This window comes from Quercus suber, unplaced genomic scaffold, assembly GCF_002906115.3.
Source record: "Quercus suber isolate HL8 unplaced genomic scaffold, Cork oak 2.0 scaffold_360, whole genome shotgun sequence".
In the NCBI taxonomy this organism is placed as follows: Eukaryota; Viridiplantae; Streptophyta; class Magnoliopsida; order Fagales; family Fagaceae; genus Quercus; species Quercus suber.
Window position 1 is genome coordinate 417,492 of NW_027069812.1, and position 19,508 is coordinate 436,999.

A 19,508-nucleotide genomic window follows, 5' to 3' on the forward strand; every position below is an offset into this window, starting at 1 on the left:
TGTGTTTTTTTATCACAAGTGTGGGTGCTTGTGTTGCAAAGTCCAAATAGAGAAAGAGTACGTGGATTCGGAGTTGTCTCGTGGTTGTGGTAGTAAGTTTTTTACTCGAGGTAGTAATATGATGTTAGTGGTCTAAGTTCTATTATACAAACTTCAATTTTTTTTATAGTGGATATGTTTTATCTTGAGAATAATTAGGTTAAATCATTCCCAGGTTTTTTATCGGTTTGATTTTTTTGGGTTATCATATTATGTGTGCTTTATATTTTTACATTATTTACCTGATATGATTTTTTTGTGATAACCTAGATCTGAATAATTTATCTAAGTAAATACTTGACTAAATAACTAAGTTAAACAACTTATGTTTTAAGGGGCTAAAAATGTACAAAAATTATTTAAAAAATGAATAATTTACATTTTTTTTATAAAACGATCTTTCCTTAGAATCTGAAAAGACAAAACAAAAATTTGTTACCTCTTCAAATTCCTCTCTCTTTCCATGTGAAACGACCAAGAGCCAAATCTAGTTCGTCTACATAAATCCAGTTCAGGTCTGCGATTGCTTTACTTGAGGAAGCAGCTACTCATCATAGACTGCCTTTTTAAGGTAAGACTTGCCATTTCTCTTTCTTTCTTTCTTTTCTTTTTTTTTTTTTTTTTTTTTTTTTTTCACGTTTTCATTATGCTTGGTTGTGCTCGTTTCATGATAACTTACAATAACAGAGTGTTCAAAAGGATATATACAATTGTTTTCTCATTAGGTTTTCCTTTTGTCTTTTGGGTATACAATGAGAAACTCAGCTATATGGTTGCATTAAGATTAGTAAAAAACAATTGATATTTCACATCATAAAGTTGTATTATAGAATAAAAAAATACCTTTTGTTTTACTTATATTTTTGACATTTCATCATTTGAAAAACGTTGTCAAGCTAAAATTTTTGAAATGTTGATTCAAATTCTAATTTATTATTTCCTACTGATTTTTTTTTTTTTTTTTTTTTTTGAGAAACTGAAACGATCCCTTTATCTAAGAACCTTTTGTTTTACTTATATTTTGGCATTTCATCATTTGGAAAAAGTTCTGCGATTCATTGACCTTGAGATTTCTTTTAACTGCAGCGACATTCATGGAGAAGTCTGTCAGTGCATTGTTAGAGGATCAAGTGGTGATTCATTCTTTTGATATTTTCTCTCGGACTTAACTTAATCATTAAAACTATGATTGCATATAATATGTATATCCATTCCGTAAATCTCAAACAAGAAACTTTGATTGGCTATTCATGGCAGAGGGAAGAGACGAATCTCCATGCTAGGATTATAGAGCTAGAAAAGAACCTCGACAACGCCAAACAAAGGTTGGGCATGGGAGAGGATCAAATGGAGAGGTTTTTAAAATCTACATTGAGGTTTGCAGAGGATAAAGGGGTGTGTTATGGATTCTTTTTCTTGAAATTTCTTCGGTTACTATTTAGCATGTATAAGTTATTAAATTTCTTATGATTTTTATCTGAAATGATTTATCAATGGCAGAAAGAAAAAGTGAAATTTCAATCAAGAGTTTCTAAGCTAAAAAAGAAACTTGAAGCTTTCAGACAAGTATCTGGCAGTGCAGAGGAGGTTGATATGGAGATCAAGGAAAAGATGCAAGCAACTGGACTAGCTATGGCTGAAATGGAATCTCTTAATCAAAATCTTATTGCCAAGGAGCGGAAAAGTAATGATGAATTGCGGGAGGTTTGTAAGAAATTGATGGATGTAAGTATTGCTAAAATGTTATATGCTTTTGCGTTTGTTTTTTACTACATATATGCCTCAACCTGAAAGTCATCCGAGTTTATATATTTATGTATTTCTGGAGGAATGGCTGACACAATGGTCTTTAAAACAGAAAGAAGAAGACTTGGAGCAGATGGAAGCAACAATCCAAAGTCTTATTGTTAAGGAGCGAGCTAGTAATGATGAACTGCAAGGGGTTCGAGGGGAGTTGATCAATGTAAGTATATCTTTGTGCATAAACTACATTTATTGTTCTGGTGGATATTTTTTGGATCTGATATAACATTTAACAGAACCTGCTCATTGAAGAAGCAAATTTTGTAGACTTAAGATCCTACAACAATGTATAGTAGTTGTTAATTACCAGTTTAATGGCTTTTGAAGTTGATTGTTGAAGACTGGTGCTAATTGACAAGCTAAATAATGTATCATTTGATTATCTCAATCATGTGTTAAGTTCAGATTTCAGTGTTTAATTTTCTTTGCCAGAGGCATTTTAAGTGATTTTGTATTGTTGATCATAATAAAAGATGTGGTTGGGGGAAGAAAGATAAGAAAGATGGTGCACTTGTGGATGCTGAACAGACATGGATGGACATTGAGATATTTTTAAATGTTGTTTATATGTTATTATTGAGGTAATGCCATTCCAATATGGCCTATAACGTTGAATTTACTTGGTTTGCAGGGTTTGGAAGAATTTGGAAGTTCTGATTTTATTGGAATCAAGAGAATGGGAGATCTTGAACTTAAACCATTCTACAGAGCAGCCAAGAGAAAATATTATGACCCGGAAGCAGGAGAGAAAGCTGCAGAGCTGTGCTCAATTTGGGAGGATTGCCTCAGGGATTCAAGCTGGCATCCTTTTAAGATTGTCATGGGTAAAGAAGGAAATTATGTGGTATGCATTTAATAAATTAACAGCATTATTTTTTTCTTTTTGTAATTTAATAGTTACAATGGGGAGGGGGCTTTTCAACCCTAGATATCTTGGAAACACCAGGAGTTACCAACCAATTAAACTATAAGGCTCTTGATTATTTAACACCATTATAAATAATTTATTTATTTGCAGTTTAGCTCACCTTATTATTCAACCATTTATTAGAACTGCAAAATATCTCCATGACTGTTTTCCTGCTAGCTTGAACGTCTGCCTTCAATTTTTCTTATTTAATTTGCACCAAATGCTCCTTTCTTTGCTTCTCCTTCAGTGAGATTTTTACTGATGGTTTATAACTTTATATTGGATTGTGCAGAATATAATTAATGAAGACGACGAGAAATTGAAAGGTCTAAAAGATGAGTATGGTGATGAACTTTATGAGGCAGTGATCGCAGCCTTGACAGAAAGGAATGAGTACAACCCAAGTGGCGGGTATGTAATATCAGAGCTATGGAATTACAAAGAAGGGAGGAAGGCCTCACTGAAAGAGGTAGTATCATACATACTGAAGCATTGGGAAAAGCCCAAGCAAAAGAGGAACCGAAGGTTAGTAGTTTTACAGTGAAAGCTATGGACATGATTAGAATGTAAATTTTATTTGTAAATCTTAGTAATAATAATGAAAAGTGAATTTATGTTACATTAACAGGCAATGTGAAACTTCATACCTTACTGTCCAAGAGGGAAGAAAAAATTTAAGAAAGAAAGGAAGATTAGACATTTTTTTCCACACCTATTACATGAACAGTACCTCTCTTATATTTTTATATATTTGTTTCTTGGATACAGTGCTCATTTCACTCTTATGGTATTTGAAGGTGTAATTTGTGTGTTTACTTCATGCATGATTCGTACATTGACTTGCACTTTTGTTATATGGAATCTATATGTAATTTTTTTTTTTTTTTTTTTTTTTTGTAATTAAAATTACAAATCAAGGCAAAAGAGGAATATGCCCAAAACCACATCTAGAGCCTTGGGACATGTCCCAATCTTGAAGAGAAGAGATATATTGAGGGGCCCATCTCATTTGCAGTGGGCATGCCAACATGCAATATTGTGGGGCTAAACGGCTAATATTTCTGTTTACAAATTGAAAATTCCCTACATGATAGGGAATTAAGTTAAGCGAAAATGGTTGACAAAAAAGGAGTACTAAAATCTGGTACATTGACTAAAGGATGCTAGAGGACTTCAATAACGGAAATGGAGTCATAGGAGAGGCGATGGTGGACAGCCTGCTTGAGAGCCAGGAGAGCTGCAACTGCAACAAAGGAGCTGCATGAACTTCATGACTTCATCCATATACGTGCTTGTTAAACATAAGACTTTAAATGGTATGAGACAGTTCTAGCTCTTCCATTATAATATTTATTTATCAAGGCTAATTATATTTATTATCGTGGATGATGCATAATATAGTGATTTTGTTTACAAAAAAATGTAAGAAATCAAAGCATCTTGACCCTCTAGCATGAATTCATCCAGAATCAGATTATTTGAAAATTCTGGTAAGTCATTGATTCATCTGGTGTCTAATGTTAATTTGTAATTCATTTTTACTAGATTGAAAATTTATGATGTTCAGAAATATATATATATATATATATGAGGGTTTTTTTTTGTCATTGTGTTATCTTGTAACCCAGTCGGGTCGGGTTTGGGTTCGGGCCGGGTTTTGTTAAAAACCCGGACCCGCTTCGGGGTCTTTTTTTTTTTTTTTTTAAAACCCAAACCCGACCCTATTCTTTATCGGGTTGGGCCGGGCCGGGTATCCACAGGCCGGGCTATAATTGCCATCCCTACTTGCTAGGTGGTAGGTAGAGATTTGTGTGGGGGCTAGGGTGAGCTAAGGAGTATTGAGCATAGATAGAAAACTGAGAAGACCCAATTGAACTTTCATATGGAGTACCTGGGCTTAAATAATCTAAGGAAGGGATTAGGCTGAAGAGTAAATTAGTTTGAGGAAATAGTGAACAGAGGAGGACAAAGAAATGATAAGCCATACCAAGGGTGTTGGTCAAGGAATTAGCAGTGGCTTATTAGAACAGAAGTTAGGGGAAGATTCCTAACGAAGCCACCATCCCCTTCACATTAAATACTTTGCACCAACCAAACATGTCGCATTAATAGCTGAATGACACCTGAACAATGCCTAAACATCTTGTTACCTACTTAACATAGCCTTAAAAAGAGGGGAGAATAGAGATGGGACCTATACCGGCGGTTTTAAAATCACAAGTGTAGGTCCTGTAGGGCTATTGTCACACTTGTTGGGCAGCACTAGGAAGCACAGGAAAAAAAGTGCCAGGATAGCTCATTTGGACCTATACCAGTGGTTTTTTGGGGTTGCAGCTGTAATTTAAAAACGCTACTATAGCCCCAAATTTTTGTAGTATATCTTGCTTGAAATATCATCCACCCTGCATGTAGATGGCAAGGATTGAAGTATTAGAGCTATAAATAGGGAAAGATTCTCCATGTATAGGGGTTTGATCAAGAAAAGGAGAAAAGGATAGAGATAGAAACCTTGTAATATTGAATATAGTTGAGTCTTGTAATCCCACCCTAGAGCAAACACTCCTCAGATTTTCTAAGGAAAGTAATACAATCAAGAATTGTTCTCGTAGTTCATAATTTGGACTTTTGTTTTTATCTCTTTCTTTTTAGCGTGTTGAATTATTGTTTTAACTCAACTGTTAGTCAAAGTACCCATCTCTTACAAATTAATTGTTATGAGCAAAAGCCCAACCCATTAGCTAGGTTCCTTGGTTTTTGATCCATACAAGATTGATACAGCATCAATTTTATATATGTTTATTGGGCCAAAATTGGGAATTAACCCTGTTTGTCAAAGAATATAATTAGTAGGCACTATTACAAAACTATATTTTTTACTAACATTTCGAGTTTAAAAGACTCGATTTAGAACTTATAAATCGAGTCTTAAAGACTTAGTTTCAGTGTTCTGATTACGTCTGATTTGGTGTTTCTTCCACATGTCGTCCACCTAGAAATCAAGTCTCTAAAACTCGATTTATAAGCCAAACAAAATTTAAGTCTAAGTCATGTACAAGCCATTCCCAGAAATACCCAAAAAAAAAAAAAAAAATTAAGAAATCCCAGAAACATAACAATCCTAGCACAATGAAACACATTCGCTATTTATTCAACAATGAAACAATTTTTCTGGGTTTTTCTATTTTGACTAAAAACTGATCTTGAAAACCCAAATCAAATCAGAGAAAGAAAGAATCCAAGGAGACCCAGATTAGATTGAAGAGAAAGAATCTAGAGACCTAGATCAGATATGAGAGAGAGCTCTCCTCACCTCGTCGGGTTGTTCACCAAATCCAAAAAACTCTGAGAGAGAGATACCGATCATAACAAATGAAGGTGAAGGAAGCCACCATCACGATAGCGGTGATTAGAGGCCGTAGGCGGTGATGTAAGGGCTTCAGCTATTGTGGTCATGTCTGATGAGAAGGATCATCGTTGGCTGTGTGAAGGAAAGCGATGCCGGGGTTCAATCGAGGGCAACCATTGTTATCGGAGAAAGGGAAAGAGAGGCAGCGAATTACGGAGGAGGTAGGCGAAACGGCAGCAGAGTGCACCATCATATGTTGCTGCTGTTTGTGCAGTCTCCTTGGATTCTTTCTCTCTCTAATCTGATTTAGGTTTTCAAGTTCAGTTTTTAGTCAAAATAGAAAAACCCAAAAAAATTGTTTCATTGTTTAATAAATAGCGAATGTGTTTCATTGTGCTGGGATTGTTATGTTTTTGGGATTTCTTAAATTTTTTTTTGGGTATTTTTGGGAATGGCTTGTACATGAGAGACTTAGACTTAAATTTATTTTGGCTTATAAATCGAGTCTTAGAGACTCGATTTCCAGGTGGACACCGCGTGGAAAATACGCCAAATCAGATGTGATCAGAACACTAAAATTGAGTCTTTGAGACTCGATTTATAAGCCCTAAATTGAGTCTTTTAAACTCGAGATGTTAGTAAAAAATATAGTTTTGTAACAGTGCCTACTAATTATATTGTTTGGCAAACTGGATTAATTCCCAATTTTGGCCATGTTTATCGTTGATATCACTTTTAGTATGCATTAGTCAAAGCATACCACTTCGGTAATTATAAAGACAATTGCGAAAATCATTGAGGAGTTTGTAAGGTCACGTACTTGCGTCTATTTCGAGATTACCTAATAGGCTCATTAATGGATTGGTATGTGACTAGTTAATTAATTTTATGAACTAATCTCTTCTTACTTTTTAAGGGTCATGCTAACTGGTGCTCTTAAGACAATGATTAACAATCCTTTTTAGGAAAGTTTTAACATCATTTTTATTGGAAATGGAAAAATCTATCAAAACATTATTTGTTTTTTTTTTCTCATAAAAACTTTCTTTAAATGGATTGTTAACTATTGCCCAAAGGGCATCTGTTAGCATTTTCCTTTAATATATATATAAATATATATATATATATTTTGAGCTTCTTTAAGGGAACTCTAAACCTTCAAGTTAGACGAGCTCTTTAATTTTTAATATCTTGATTATTTTTATTCAATGTTCACATATAAATTTATATGAGACTAACTTCCAACCAAATAAAGATAAAAACTAATTTCATACAATTTATCAATAAAATTAATCACAACACCTCCTATTCCAAAGACTTAATTACATTTTTAACCCCCATAATTTGGTGGTGTTTTAATTTTGATCTCTTAAGTTTGAGATTTTTCATTTTGATTAACCAAGTTTGATTTTGTTTTCAATATGCTCATTTATTCCATCTTTGTGACTAATTTGGCTATTGAGAGAGAGAGAGAGAGAGAGAGAGAGAGAGAGGACATTGTTTTCATGGGGCATAACGGTTTAATAAAATGAAATCAAACTTCATGATTCAAAATGAAAAATCTTAGAATTAAAGGTCTAATCAAAATGAAAATAGCCCCAAACTTTAAGGCTCAAAAGTATAATTTAGTTTAATCTAAATTTCTAATTTATTTAAATACATCACAAGTCACAACAGATTCCTAATCTTTTTCCACCAATATGTACTTACCTTAGGTTTCTTTAATGTCTTCCTTTTGGATTTGATCTACTACCACTTTCTATGTTCTTCAAGCCTTTTATTTTGCAATGACATGCATTATTATTGAGTGAAGTTCACTTTGAGGTTTGGTTTCAATTAAAGAAAACCAATTGATTATCTCTTATGTTGTGATTTGCTCATTTGTGAGGTTATAACATTTAGTATTAGAGCCAAGTTATAGACAATTCATGCATTGAGTAGGTAGAAGCTAAAAACTTTTTTTTTAATAATTCCAATAGCAATGCATGCTTAAGTAGATGTGAGAGATGTCCACCATACTGAATTATCATCTTGATTAACTTATAAAATAGTGTAGGTTGTGGTCAAATTGAAGATTTGCACAATAAATAAATTAAAAATTAAAGGAAAACCTCTCCCTTGTAGGAGACTCTCCCCCTTGACCTCACCTTGAGCCCCCTCTCCCTTCTAAGGGCTTTTCCTTTTTTCAAACACCCACTGCCATACCCGGTGCTCACCTCCCTAACCCACAACCCCACACCACCGTTCACTCCCAAATGGACCAAGACGTAATTGAAGGACTTTAGCACCTCAGCCTCACAAAAGAAGAAGAAGTAGACATCCCTATCACAACAATGAATAAATCGGACTTGATAGAAGAGTGCGCGTTAAGCCTATTTGGAAGACTTCTCTCGGACAGACATCAGAACCATCGAGCTCTAAAAAGCACCCTCAGAGCCGCCTGGAAGATGGGTTCTGATTTGAGAATCGTTGATGTTGGAAAGGATATTTTTCAGTTCAAGTTCTCCTTGAGACTGACAAGAGGTCATAGCTGTCAGAACAAGCTCGTTTTATGAGAGTCAGGGTGGATTTAACCCTTGACAAACCACTGCGAAGATGGGGCAACATAGTTACTCTTGAAGGAGAAAAAACGTGGGTCACGTTTAGGTATGAAAGACTTCCCACCTTTTGCTTTCAATGTGGTTGGCTCGGCCATGATAAGAAGCACTACCAACGCCAACCTCACACTCCTAATTCGGCAAAATAATATGGAGAATGGATGAGGGCAAATGGAAACTAAAAGGGTAACTCTAAAAAATCCAAAACTCAAAATAATTGGGGCTTTGACAAAGAACGATCAGGAAAATCAAGTGGCCAATCTGCTCCAGCCACAACAACCTTCTCAAACCCAAGTTCGTCGCTCCGATCTGGGGCAGAAATTCAAAATGACAGTCAAATCGATAAGGGTGTTACACCCAACGTGGCTGATGGGCTTGAAGGGACAGCTTCACAGCCAACAGAAATTCAGAGATGTAACCCAACAACTCCTAGATCAGAGAGCTCATCGTGTGATATGCAGTGCGTAAATGCCTTGGAAGGAAATATCAGTGACGAGCTTTCCTTAGTGGGCCTCCCCAATTTAGCCCCTAAAGAGGCCCAAGAGATCTCTAGCCCCTTAAAGCCTTTACCCGAAAAATCAAGTTCTCTGGTTAACCCCAAAGCTCCATCTAGCCCAAGTTAAACAAAACAACCCAAAGGAAAAGTAAACTTGAAAAGAATAGCTCGAGACAAGGGGAAACATGCCCATGGAAGTCCCAGGAACATTAATAAGGCCTTATCAGGTAATAAAAGGTCAGGTAAGCTGGACTTCTCTTTTGAATTAGATGAACAACTCTCTCCAAAAAGGCTCTGTGTAATACCTCTAGCAAACCCAGGTGGCTTCCCTCTTATATCGGCGGTAGTTGCTAGTCATCACTGCCGGGCACAATGAATTCCATATGTTGGAACTGTCGGGGAATTGGGAACCCTCGGACAGTGTTTGCGTTGCACGACTATGTGCGACGGTGGAATCCTTATATTATCTTCTTGGTGGAGACTAAATCAAAGACAAAACGAATGGAGAATATTAAATTTAAACTGGGTTTTTCTAACGATCTAATTGTCCCCAACCAGGGTTGTAGTGGAGGACTGGCCCTCCTCTGGTCCAGGAAACAAATTTGGAAATTATCTCCTTCTCCAAACACCACATTGACGCCATTATCACAGATCAGCAGAGCAATTTTAAATGGTGTTTCACTGGTTTTTACGGCCACCCAAATTCCCATACGAGGAAAGAGTCCTGGAACATCCTCGCATACCATAATGCTCAATGCTCCTTACCTTGGTTTTGTTGTGGAGATTTTAATGAAATTTTATCTTTGACTAAAAAATTAGGTGGAGCTATGAGACCACAAAGGCAAATGGAGTGCTTCCACGAGGCTGTGGATATTTGTGGTTTCCAAGACCTCAGTTTCTCAGGTTCGAAATTTACATGGTGTAATATGCAAAGGGGCAGTAACAGAATCTATCTCAGATTGGACAAAGCTTTTGCCAACTTGGAATGGATCAACCATTTCAAAAATACCAGGGTCCATCACTTTTCTGAATCTACCTATGACCATTGCCTCTTAAGATTTTCATACTCTTGCTCTCTGCCTCCAACTAAAAAACATTGTTTCCACTTTGAAGCCATGTGGGCTAAGCGTGAGGATTGTAAGGAGATTATTGAAGCTGCATGGCAAGGGGGCAATTCCTTGACTACTTTGGAAGGTATTGCTTCCAACCTATCTCGCTGTGCATCTGATTTAATGGCTTGGAATAAGGATGTGATCGGCAACATCCCAAAGAAAATCCAGGAGAAAAGAAAAGCTCTTAACATCCTTATTGCGCATGATCATGATGGCTTTCGTGGAGTAGAAATTGATGAATTAAGAAAGGATATTAATGAGCTTCTAGATAGTGAGGAAACATTGTGGCATCAGCGTAGTAAAGTTCACTGGTATAGAGAGGGTGACAAAAACACCAAATTTTTTCATGCTAGAGCTTTTGATAGAAGGAAGAAGAACACCATCTTGGGACTTTGGAATGATGATGGTTACTGGTGTGAGGATAAAGATAGTATCTCAGCCACTACACTAGCCTACTTTGAAAAAATATACACTTCTTCCTCACCTCAAGGCATCCTAGAGGTCACCAATGCCATTCCCAACTGAGTCACTGAAGAGATGAATGTTGAACTAACCAGAACCTTCACCAAAGAAGAAGTAACTAGAGCTCTCTAGCAACTCCATCCCACCAAAACTCCTGGACCCGACAATATGTTAGCCATTTTCTTTCATAAATATTGGAGTACTGTGGGTTCTGATGTTACTAATATGGTTCTGAATGTGCTCAACCTCAATATGCCCTTAGCAGAAATCAACAAAACTAACATTTCCCTTGTTCCAAAAACTAACAACCCCACCAAAATGACAGAGTTTAGGCCAATCAGCCTGTATAATGTAGTTTACAAGCTTATCTCTAAAGTTCTAGCCAATCGTCTTAAAGTCATTCTTCCTCATGTAATCATGGAAAACCAAAGTGCTTTTACCTCTGATAGGCTGATTACGGACAATGTATTGGTCGCGTTTGAACTCATGCACTATCTAAATCACAAATCAGAGGGGAAGGAAAGCTTAATGTCCATCAAGCTAGACATGAGTAAGGCTTTTGATAGGGTGGAATGGGGATTTGTAAAGAGTGTAATGGAGAAATTGGGCTTTGATAGAAAATGGGTAAGTCTCATCATGCAGTGCATTTCCTCTGTCTCTTATTCTGTGATTATCAATGGTGAGGTTTTGGAAGCATCACCCCCTCTAGAGGCCTCAGACAAGGAGACCCGTTCTCTCCGGGGCTTTTTCTCTTGTGTGCTGAGGCCTTTCCGCTCTCATTCATCAAGCAGCTAGAAATCAATCTCTTAATGGCCTTTCTATTTGCCGCGGCTGCCCCATAATCACTCACCTTTTCTTTGCAGACGACAGTCTACTCTTTTGTAAGGCTAATACCGTTGAATGCATGGAGCTAATTAACATTCTTAATACTTATGAAAAAGCCTCAAGTCAGAAGATTAATGCAGATAAGTCATCGATCTTTTTTAGTCAAAATACCTCTCCTGAGAGTAAGGATGAAATCTTAAGTATTCTTGGCCCTATGCAAGACACTAGGCATAAAAAATACCTTGGTCTCCCATCCTTAATTGGGAAATAAAAAATGCAGGTATTTGCGAAAATAAAAGAGAGAGTGAGGAAGAAGCTGGCTGGTTGGAAAGGCAAGTTACTTTCAATTGGGGGTAGAGAAATCCTCATTAAAGCCGTTGCACAAGCTATACCAACATACACCATGAGTTGCTTCCAATTGCCTAAAACGTTGTGTGATGATCTTGAACGGATGATGCGAAATTTTTGGTGGGGCCAAAGGAATCAAGAAACAAAATTGGCTTGGGTGAGTTGGAAAAAGATGTGCAAGTCCAAACTCTTTGGGGGTATGGGATTCCGGAATCTCCAGGCCTTCAACTTAGCTCTTTTAGCAAAATAAGGGTGGCGAATCCTCTCAAACCCCAACTCCTTAATGGCACAGGTTTATAAAGCAAGGTATTTTCCCCATGATGATGTCCTAAACTCTAAAAAAGGTAGCAATCCAAGTTTTGCGTGGAGAAGCATTCATAATAGCTTGGAAGTCATAAGAAAGGGCACTCGTTGGAGGGTGGGTAATGGCAAACGGATCCACATTTGGGAGGATAGGTGGCTGCCAACAAAGTCCACTCACATGGTAATCTCCCCCCCCCCCCTCCCCAACCTTTTGACAACTTCCCAATGGTTTTCCACCAGACCTTGTGAAGGCCTTATTCCTTCCTTTTGGAGCCTTCACCATCCTTAGAATTCCTATAAGCTTTAGCCTTGCGGATGATAGCCTAATCTGGTTGGGAAATAAAAATGGTTCGTTTACTATAAAAAGTGTTTATTACATCGATGCCAAGTTGGTTAAACAAGATGATCAAGTGGAAGGCACTTCTAACTGCTCGGCCTTGCCACTTTGGAGGAAAATATGGCAGCTCAAGGTCCCTCCTAAGGTTAAGATTTTTGCTTGGCGTGCCTGCATGAATGGTCTTCCCACTTTGTTTAACCTCCACTATAGAGGCTTAAACTCCGCTGGTTTTTGTTCTTTGTGCGAAAAGTGCATGGAAACCACTACTCATGCTCTCATACATTGTGTGCATGCTAAGGCCATTTGGGCTTTGTGGCTGGGCTGTCCTTTTGACTCTCCTGGCACAGATTTGGATTTTTTAGACATTGCAGGTTAGATTTTTAAGAAAGGAACTTCCGGGGACCTTGACACCTTCTTCATGACTGCTTGGTCCATTTGGGGTAATAGGAACCAAGCTATTCATAATGATGTTGGTATCACCCCAATGCAGGTGTGGGTTTCAGCTAGGAGAGTTTTGCTTGATTTCAAAAATGCCTATGCTCAGTCCATCTTAATCTCCCATGCCCCCAATCACAAGTAGACAACCCCTCCCTCAGGTTTCTTTAAGATTAATGTGGATGGTGCTACCTCAACAAATGGTGGGAACTCTTGTATTGGTGTTACCATCAGAGGCAACACAGGTATCCCAATTGGTGCTCTAAGCAAGCCCCTCTCCTTAGATTTCTCTGCCAAGGTGACTGAAGCCTATGCACTCCTCCAAGGCATCCTCTTCGCAGCAGAAATGCAGGTGTCATGCGCCATTTTTGAGTTAGATGCCTTATCAATAATCCAAGCCCTCTCCTCGGACTGCACAGGTAGTGAGTTCGGCCATATCATTCATGACATCAAGTCTTCCTTGAATTCCTTCTCCTGCTATTCATTCAAGCACTTGAAAAGGACTGGCAACAGAGCAGCGCATGTATTAGCCAAAGAAGCAAAACTCTCGAGGCTAACTCAGGTTTGGAATGGTGTCACCCCCCCTCCTATCCAGTAAATTATTAGAGAAGACTCATTGTAATTTTATTTGGTTGTATTTGTCTGCTTCTCTTGCTTTGTTGTACTTCATTTTCAAGTTGGAATGTTACTCTTCCAAGTTTCCCATAAAAAAAAATAAATAAATAAAATAAAGGAAAAAAAAACGATATTATGCTCCCTAACTGATTTTAATTGACTTACTTCATCGACCCAACAGATTTGAAGGCCTAAGGCAATATATTCAAATAAGATCTTTTTGTTATCACTTAAATAATATTTAACTAATTAGTAATACCATAATTTTATAATAATAAAAAATCCATTCTTTCTATTTTTTAATATGATTTTATTTTGGGAGGAAAAGCTAAAGCTATGACAAATGTTCCTATAAAAAACATACAAATGATGTAAATAACAAAGCTTTGAATTGCAACCAAATTACAAGCTGAATATCTTTGATAACAACCTTTCCCCAAATTACCAGCTGAAACAATAACAATAAACAAAGAACAAAAGACTAGTTTTAATTCAACCCAACAAACAGTTGCTTTGCAAAAGATAGAGCACAAGACCAGCATGACAATACATCTGCAGAAAAGCTCGACTTCCTCAGTTCCCCTTCTTCCTCAGTTCCCTGACAGACCTGCAGAAGGATGAACAATTGAACCTTGAATTCATTTTTAAAGAACATGATATTTCATCCATTTTATATGTGCTTTTTAGTTGCACCTTTTACAATCGGATAGAGGCAGTATAACAGTCCCTCCCTCTTTTACTATTATTTGTATAACAAAGAAAAGGTTGGCCCCAAACTGATTTGGAGCTATCTTTTCGAACCCATTACATAGCGATTTATAAAACTATTCGTGTATAATATTTAAACAAGTCACATGACTTATTAAAAAAATCATGTGACCAAAGTTACGCATGAATAGTTTCTTTAATCGCCACATAATAGGTAGGAGCAAGGATCCAAATGAGTTTTAGAGCCAATCTTTTTCTTGACAAAAATATAAGTCAATGTATGAATCATGCGTGAGATAAACACGAAAATTACACCTTTAAATACAATAAATATGAAATGAGTGATGAACACAAGAAACAAATATATAAAAATAGAAAGAGGTGCTGTTCATGTATATGGAAAAAATGTTTAATCTTCCTTTCCTTTTTTTTTACCCCTCTTTTGAGGGCAGGGGTATGAAGTTACACATTGCCTAATGAAACATTCATTCATTTTTCATTATGACTATTACTAAGATTTACAAATCAAATTTACACTCTACTCATGTCCATAATTTCACTGTAAAACTACTAACCTTCGGTTCCTCTTTTGTTTGGGCTTTTCCCAATGCTTCAGCATGTATGATACTACCTCTTTCAGCGAGGCCTTCCTCCCTTCATTGTAATTCCATAGCTCTGATAGTAAATACCCACCACTTGGGTTATGCTCATTCATTTCTGTCAAGGCTGTGGTCACTGCCTCATAAAGTTCATCACCATACTCATCTTTTAGACCTTTCAATTTCTCGTTGTCTTCATTAATTATATTCTGCACAATCCAATATAAAGTAATAAACCATCAGTAAAAATCTGAAAGAAGGAGAAGCAAAGAAAGGAGCATTTGGTGCATATTAAATAAGAAAAAATTGAAGGCAGAAGTTCAAGCTAGCAGTAAAACAGTCATGGAGATATTTTGCAGTTCTAATAAATGGTTGAATAATATGGTGAGCTAAACTGCAAATAAATAAATTATTTATAATGGTGTTAAATAATCAAGAGCCTTATAGTTTAATTGGTTGGCAACTCCTAGTGTTTCCAAGATATCTAGGGTTGAAAAGCCCCCCTCCCCATTGTAACTATTAAATTATAAAAAGAAAAAAATAATGGTGTTAAATTATTAAATGCATACCACATAATTTCCTTCTTTACCCATGACAATCTTAAAAGGATGCCAGCTTGAATCCCTGAGGCAATCCTCCCAAATTGAGCACAGCTCTGCAGCTTTCTCTCCTGCTTCCAGGTCATAATATTTTCTCTTGGCTGCTCTGTAGAATGGTTTAAGTTCAAGATCTCCCATTCTCTTGATTCCAATAAAATCAGAACTTCCAAATTCTTCCAAACCCTGCAAACCAAGTAAATTCAACGTTATAGGCCATATTGGAATGGCATTACCTCAATAATAACATATAAACAACATTTAAAAATATCTCAATGTCCATCCATGTCTGTTCAGCATCCACAAGTGCACCATCTTTCTTATCTTTCTTCCCCCAACCACATCTTTTATTATGATCAACAATACAAAATCACTTAAAATGCCTCTGGCAAAGAAAATTAAACACTGAAATCTGAACTTAACACATGATTGAGATAATCAAATGATACATTATTTAGCTTGTCAATTAGCACCAGTCTTCAACAATCAACTTTAAAAGCCATTAAACTGGTAATTAACAACTACTATACATTGTTGTAGGAGCTTAAGTCTACAAAATTTACTTCTTCAATGAGCAGGTTCGTTAAATGTTATATCAGATCCAAAAAATATTCATCAGAACAATAAATGTAGTTTACGCACAAAGATATACTTACATTGATCAACTCCCCTCGAACCCCTTGCAGTTCATCATTACTAGCTCGCTCCTTGACAATAAGACTTTGGATTGTTGCTTCCATCTGCTCCAAGTCTTCTTCTTTCTGTTTTAAAGACCATTGCGTCAGCCATTCCTCCAGAAATACATAAATATATAAACTCGGATGACTTTCAGGTTGAGGCATATATGTAGTAAAAAACAAACGCAAAAGCATATAACATTTTAGCAATACTTACATCCATCAATTTCTTACAAACCTCCCGCAATTCATCATTACTTTTCCGCTCCTTGGCAATAAGATTTTGATTAAGAGATTCCATTTCAGCCATAGCTAGTTCAGTTGCTTGCATCTTTTCCTTGATCTCCTTATCAACCTCCTCTGCACTGCCAGATACTTGTCTGAAAGCTTCAAGTTTCTTTTTTAGCTTAGAAACTCTTGATTGAAATTTCACTTTTTCTTTCTGCCATTGATAAATCATTTCAGATAAAAATCATAAGAAATTTAATAACTTATACATGCTAAATAGTAACCGAAGAAATTTCAAGAAAGAGAATCCATAACACACCCCTTTATCCTCTGCAAACCTAAATGTAGATTTTAAAAACCTCTCCATTTGATCCTCTCCCATGCCCAACCTTTGTTTGGCATTGTCGAGGTTCTTTTCTAGCTCTATAATCCTAGCATGGAGATTCGTCTCTTCCCTCTGCCATGAATAGCCAATCAAAGTTTCTTGTTTGAGATTTACGGAATGGATATACATGTTATATGCAATCATAGTTTTAATGATTAAGTTAAGTCCGAGAGAAAATATCAAAAGAATGAATCACCACTTGATCCTCTAACAATGCACTGACAGACTTCTCCATGAATGTCGCTGCAGTTAAAAGAAATCTCAAGGTCAATGAATCGCAGAACTTTTTCCAAATGATGAAATGCCAAAATATAAGTAAAACAAAAGGTTCTTAGATAAAGGGATCGTTCCGGTTTCTCAAAAAAAAATCAGTAGGAAATAATAAATTAGAATTTGAATCAACATTTCAAAAATTTTAGCTTGACAACGTTTTTCAAATGATGAAATGTCAAAAATATAAGTAAAACAAAAGGTATTTTTTTATTCTATAATACACCTTTATGATGTGAAATATCAATTGTTTTTTACTAATCTTAATGCAACCATATAGCTGAGTTTCTCATTGTATACCCAAAAGACAAAAGGAAAAACTAATGAGACAACAATTGTATATATCCTTTTGAACACTCTGTTATTGTAAGTTATCATGAAACGAGCACAACCAAGCATAATGAAAACGTGAAGAAAAAAAAAAAAAAAGAAAGAAAGAAAGAAAGAAAGAGAAATGGCAAGTCTTACCTTAAAAAGGCAGTCTATGATGAGCAGCTGCTTCCTCAAGTAAAGCAAACGCAGACCTGAACAGGATTTATATAGACGAACTAGATTTGGCTCTTGGTCGTTTCATATGGAAAGAGAGAGAGGAAGTTGAAGAGGTAACAAATTTTTGTTTTGCCTTTTCAGATTCTCAAGAAAGATCGTTTTATTAAAGAATATCCGAAGTCTAAACGTAATGACTATATTATGCATCGGTATCTGAAGCATATTGCAAGCGAGCTTTGGTTTTGGTAGGTCCAGGTTGGACAGGGATTTCCTCCAAACAAGTATGGAGCAATTCCTACAAACAGAGACATGTGTCAATAAAGTAAAAGGACACATCTAAATCAGACAGCCTCTCTCTCTCTCTCTCTCCTCAAACTTCTCAAAGGCTCAAACTTGCGTCTCAACCTTCTCTCTCTCATCCTCCTCCACCTCTGTTTTTCTCAAAACCTCAGACCGGCAAGAGAATCTGGCCACCCACTGCACACAGCTAGCCTCCATCCGGCCACCCACTGCAATGAGTCGCTACGATTCCAATCCTTTCGATGAAGAGGAGGTCAATCCCTTCACGGTGAGTTTTGCGCTTTTGTATACCCGTATTTTTTGAATTTCGTCGTTCAAATTTGATTCTGTGGATTCGGGAATGTATTGGTCTCTAGATTCGTCGAATTTTGTTTCACTTTTTGCTGAAACTCTTTGTCGATCTCGATTTTGTAATTAGATCTGGTGTTGTATTCAAATTCCTAATTCGCAATGTGATTCAAAATTTCAAATAGCCAATTTTTTTAATAAAATAAATTTTCTGTTTGGTTTCCTAGAAAGCGAGAAGAAATTTAAAGCCTTTCTAGCAATATGTTCTTTGTTAAATTTTTAGGTATCTGTCTCTATGTGCTAAGTTATTGAATCGAGATTGTACTCATTTGCTTGATATGTTTAAGACTGTTAAATAGTCTTTGTTTATGAATTTGAGTAAATGACATGTTGAATTTTGCCTATCAAAAACTAAGATTGAAATTTTACTCTATAATAACCGAAGGTAAATGCGTGAGTTTGTAGCAGAATATGGTGATGATAAATAGAATGGAAATGGTTTACAGAAGGTTTATGTTTTTCATTGTTTTGTCTTGGAGAGTTTTGTGGCAGCCCATAAACGGCAGTGAATCGATGGTGTAATATGAACCAATTTTATGGATTTTTCTTTGAGGAGATGTTTGACCCAGATATACAAACTTGTCATCCACAAAGGCAAAAGCATTCAATCTTCTTCCTGAAATAACATAAACAACTAAATTTGGGAAAAGGTTACAAGGAAAATGACTCTAAATAATACAGTATATATGTAGAAGATACATTTAAATATAAATACAAACAAACAAGCAAATTAAATACACACAAGCAAAATATCTATCAAAATATATATAATATACACACACACACAAGCAAAATAAAAGGAGTTGCATGAATTTCATGTCCAAAAAAGGAACTAACAAAAGCAGATGACTCCCCCAAATTGACAATATATATCAACACTGAATTTTGTAAAATCTAAATGTAATTTATATATGTAAAACTAGACCTACAAGGCAGCATAACGATAAGAAATAAAAAGTACGTAAATTTTTTTTTTTTTTTTTTTTTTTCATATTGCACATCAATTCAAATCCAGAAAATATATTCCTTCCATCAGTAGATGTCCAAACCAAATTCCTCGCTTATTCTTCCAGAAAACTTCACTCTCATCTTACATAACACGTGCCCCTCAATTTCCAAGTGTTTAAAAACTCCTACCAATATTACTTCATATCATTTTAATTCCAAAGGTTTCCCTTCTTTGTGTACGCTAATATTAGTGGTAATTCAGCTTTTACGATTTTTATTCTCAAACTTGTAATAGTGGCTTTGTTTACAACTAATCTAAAATTAGTATTAGC

At 36.1% G+C, this 19,508-nt stretch overlaps 2 protein-coding genes across 2 annotated transcripts; one reads left to right on the forward strand and one right to left on the reverse strand.

The window, feature by feature from the left end:
• Window positions 1–463: 463 nt before the first annotated feature.
• On the forward strand, window positions 464–4,277 carry LOC111987242 (factor of DNA methylation 4). Its single transcript, XM_065760267.1, has 8 exons — window positions 464–610; window positions 1,126–1,172; window positions 1,297–1,434; window positions 1,540–1,764; window positions 1,898–2,002; window positions 2,474–2,686; window positions 3,045–3,277; window positions 3,912–4,277. Exons 2-8 carry the CDS (start codon window positions 1,134–1,136, stop codon window positions 4,015–4,017), a joined length of 1,059 nt encoding a protein of 352 aa, XP_065616339.1. The 5' UTR covers window positions 464–610; window positions 1,126–1,133; the 3' UTR covers window positions 4,018–4,277.
• A 9,755-nt stretch (window positions 4,278–14,032) lies between these two features.
• Window positions 14,033–18,781, reverse strand: LOC111987241 (factor of DNA methylation 4). Its single transcript, XM_024018940.2, has 8 exons — window positions 17,560–18,781; window positions 17,018–17,064; window positions 16,756–16,893; window positions 16,426–16,650; window positions 16,188–16,292; window positions 15,505–15,717; window positions 14,912–15,144; window positions 14,033–14,235 (listed from the first exon to the last, which is right to left on the reverse strand). The coding sequence occupies exons 2-8, from the start codon at window positions 17,054–17,056 to the stop codon at window positions 14,202–14,204; spliced, it is 987 nt and encodes a 328-aa protein (XP_023874708.1). The 5' UTR covers window positions 17,057–17,064; window positions 17,560–18,781; the 3' UTR covers window positions 14,033–14,201.
• Window positions 18,782–19,508: the final 727 nt, after the last annotated feature.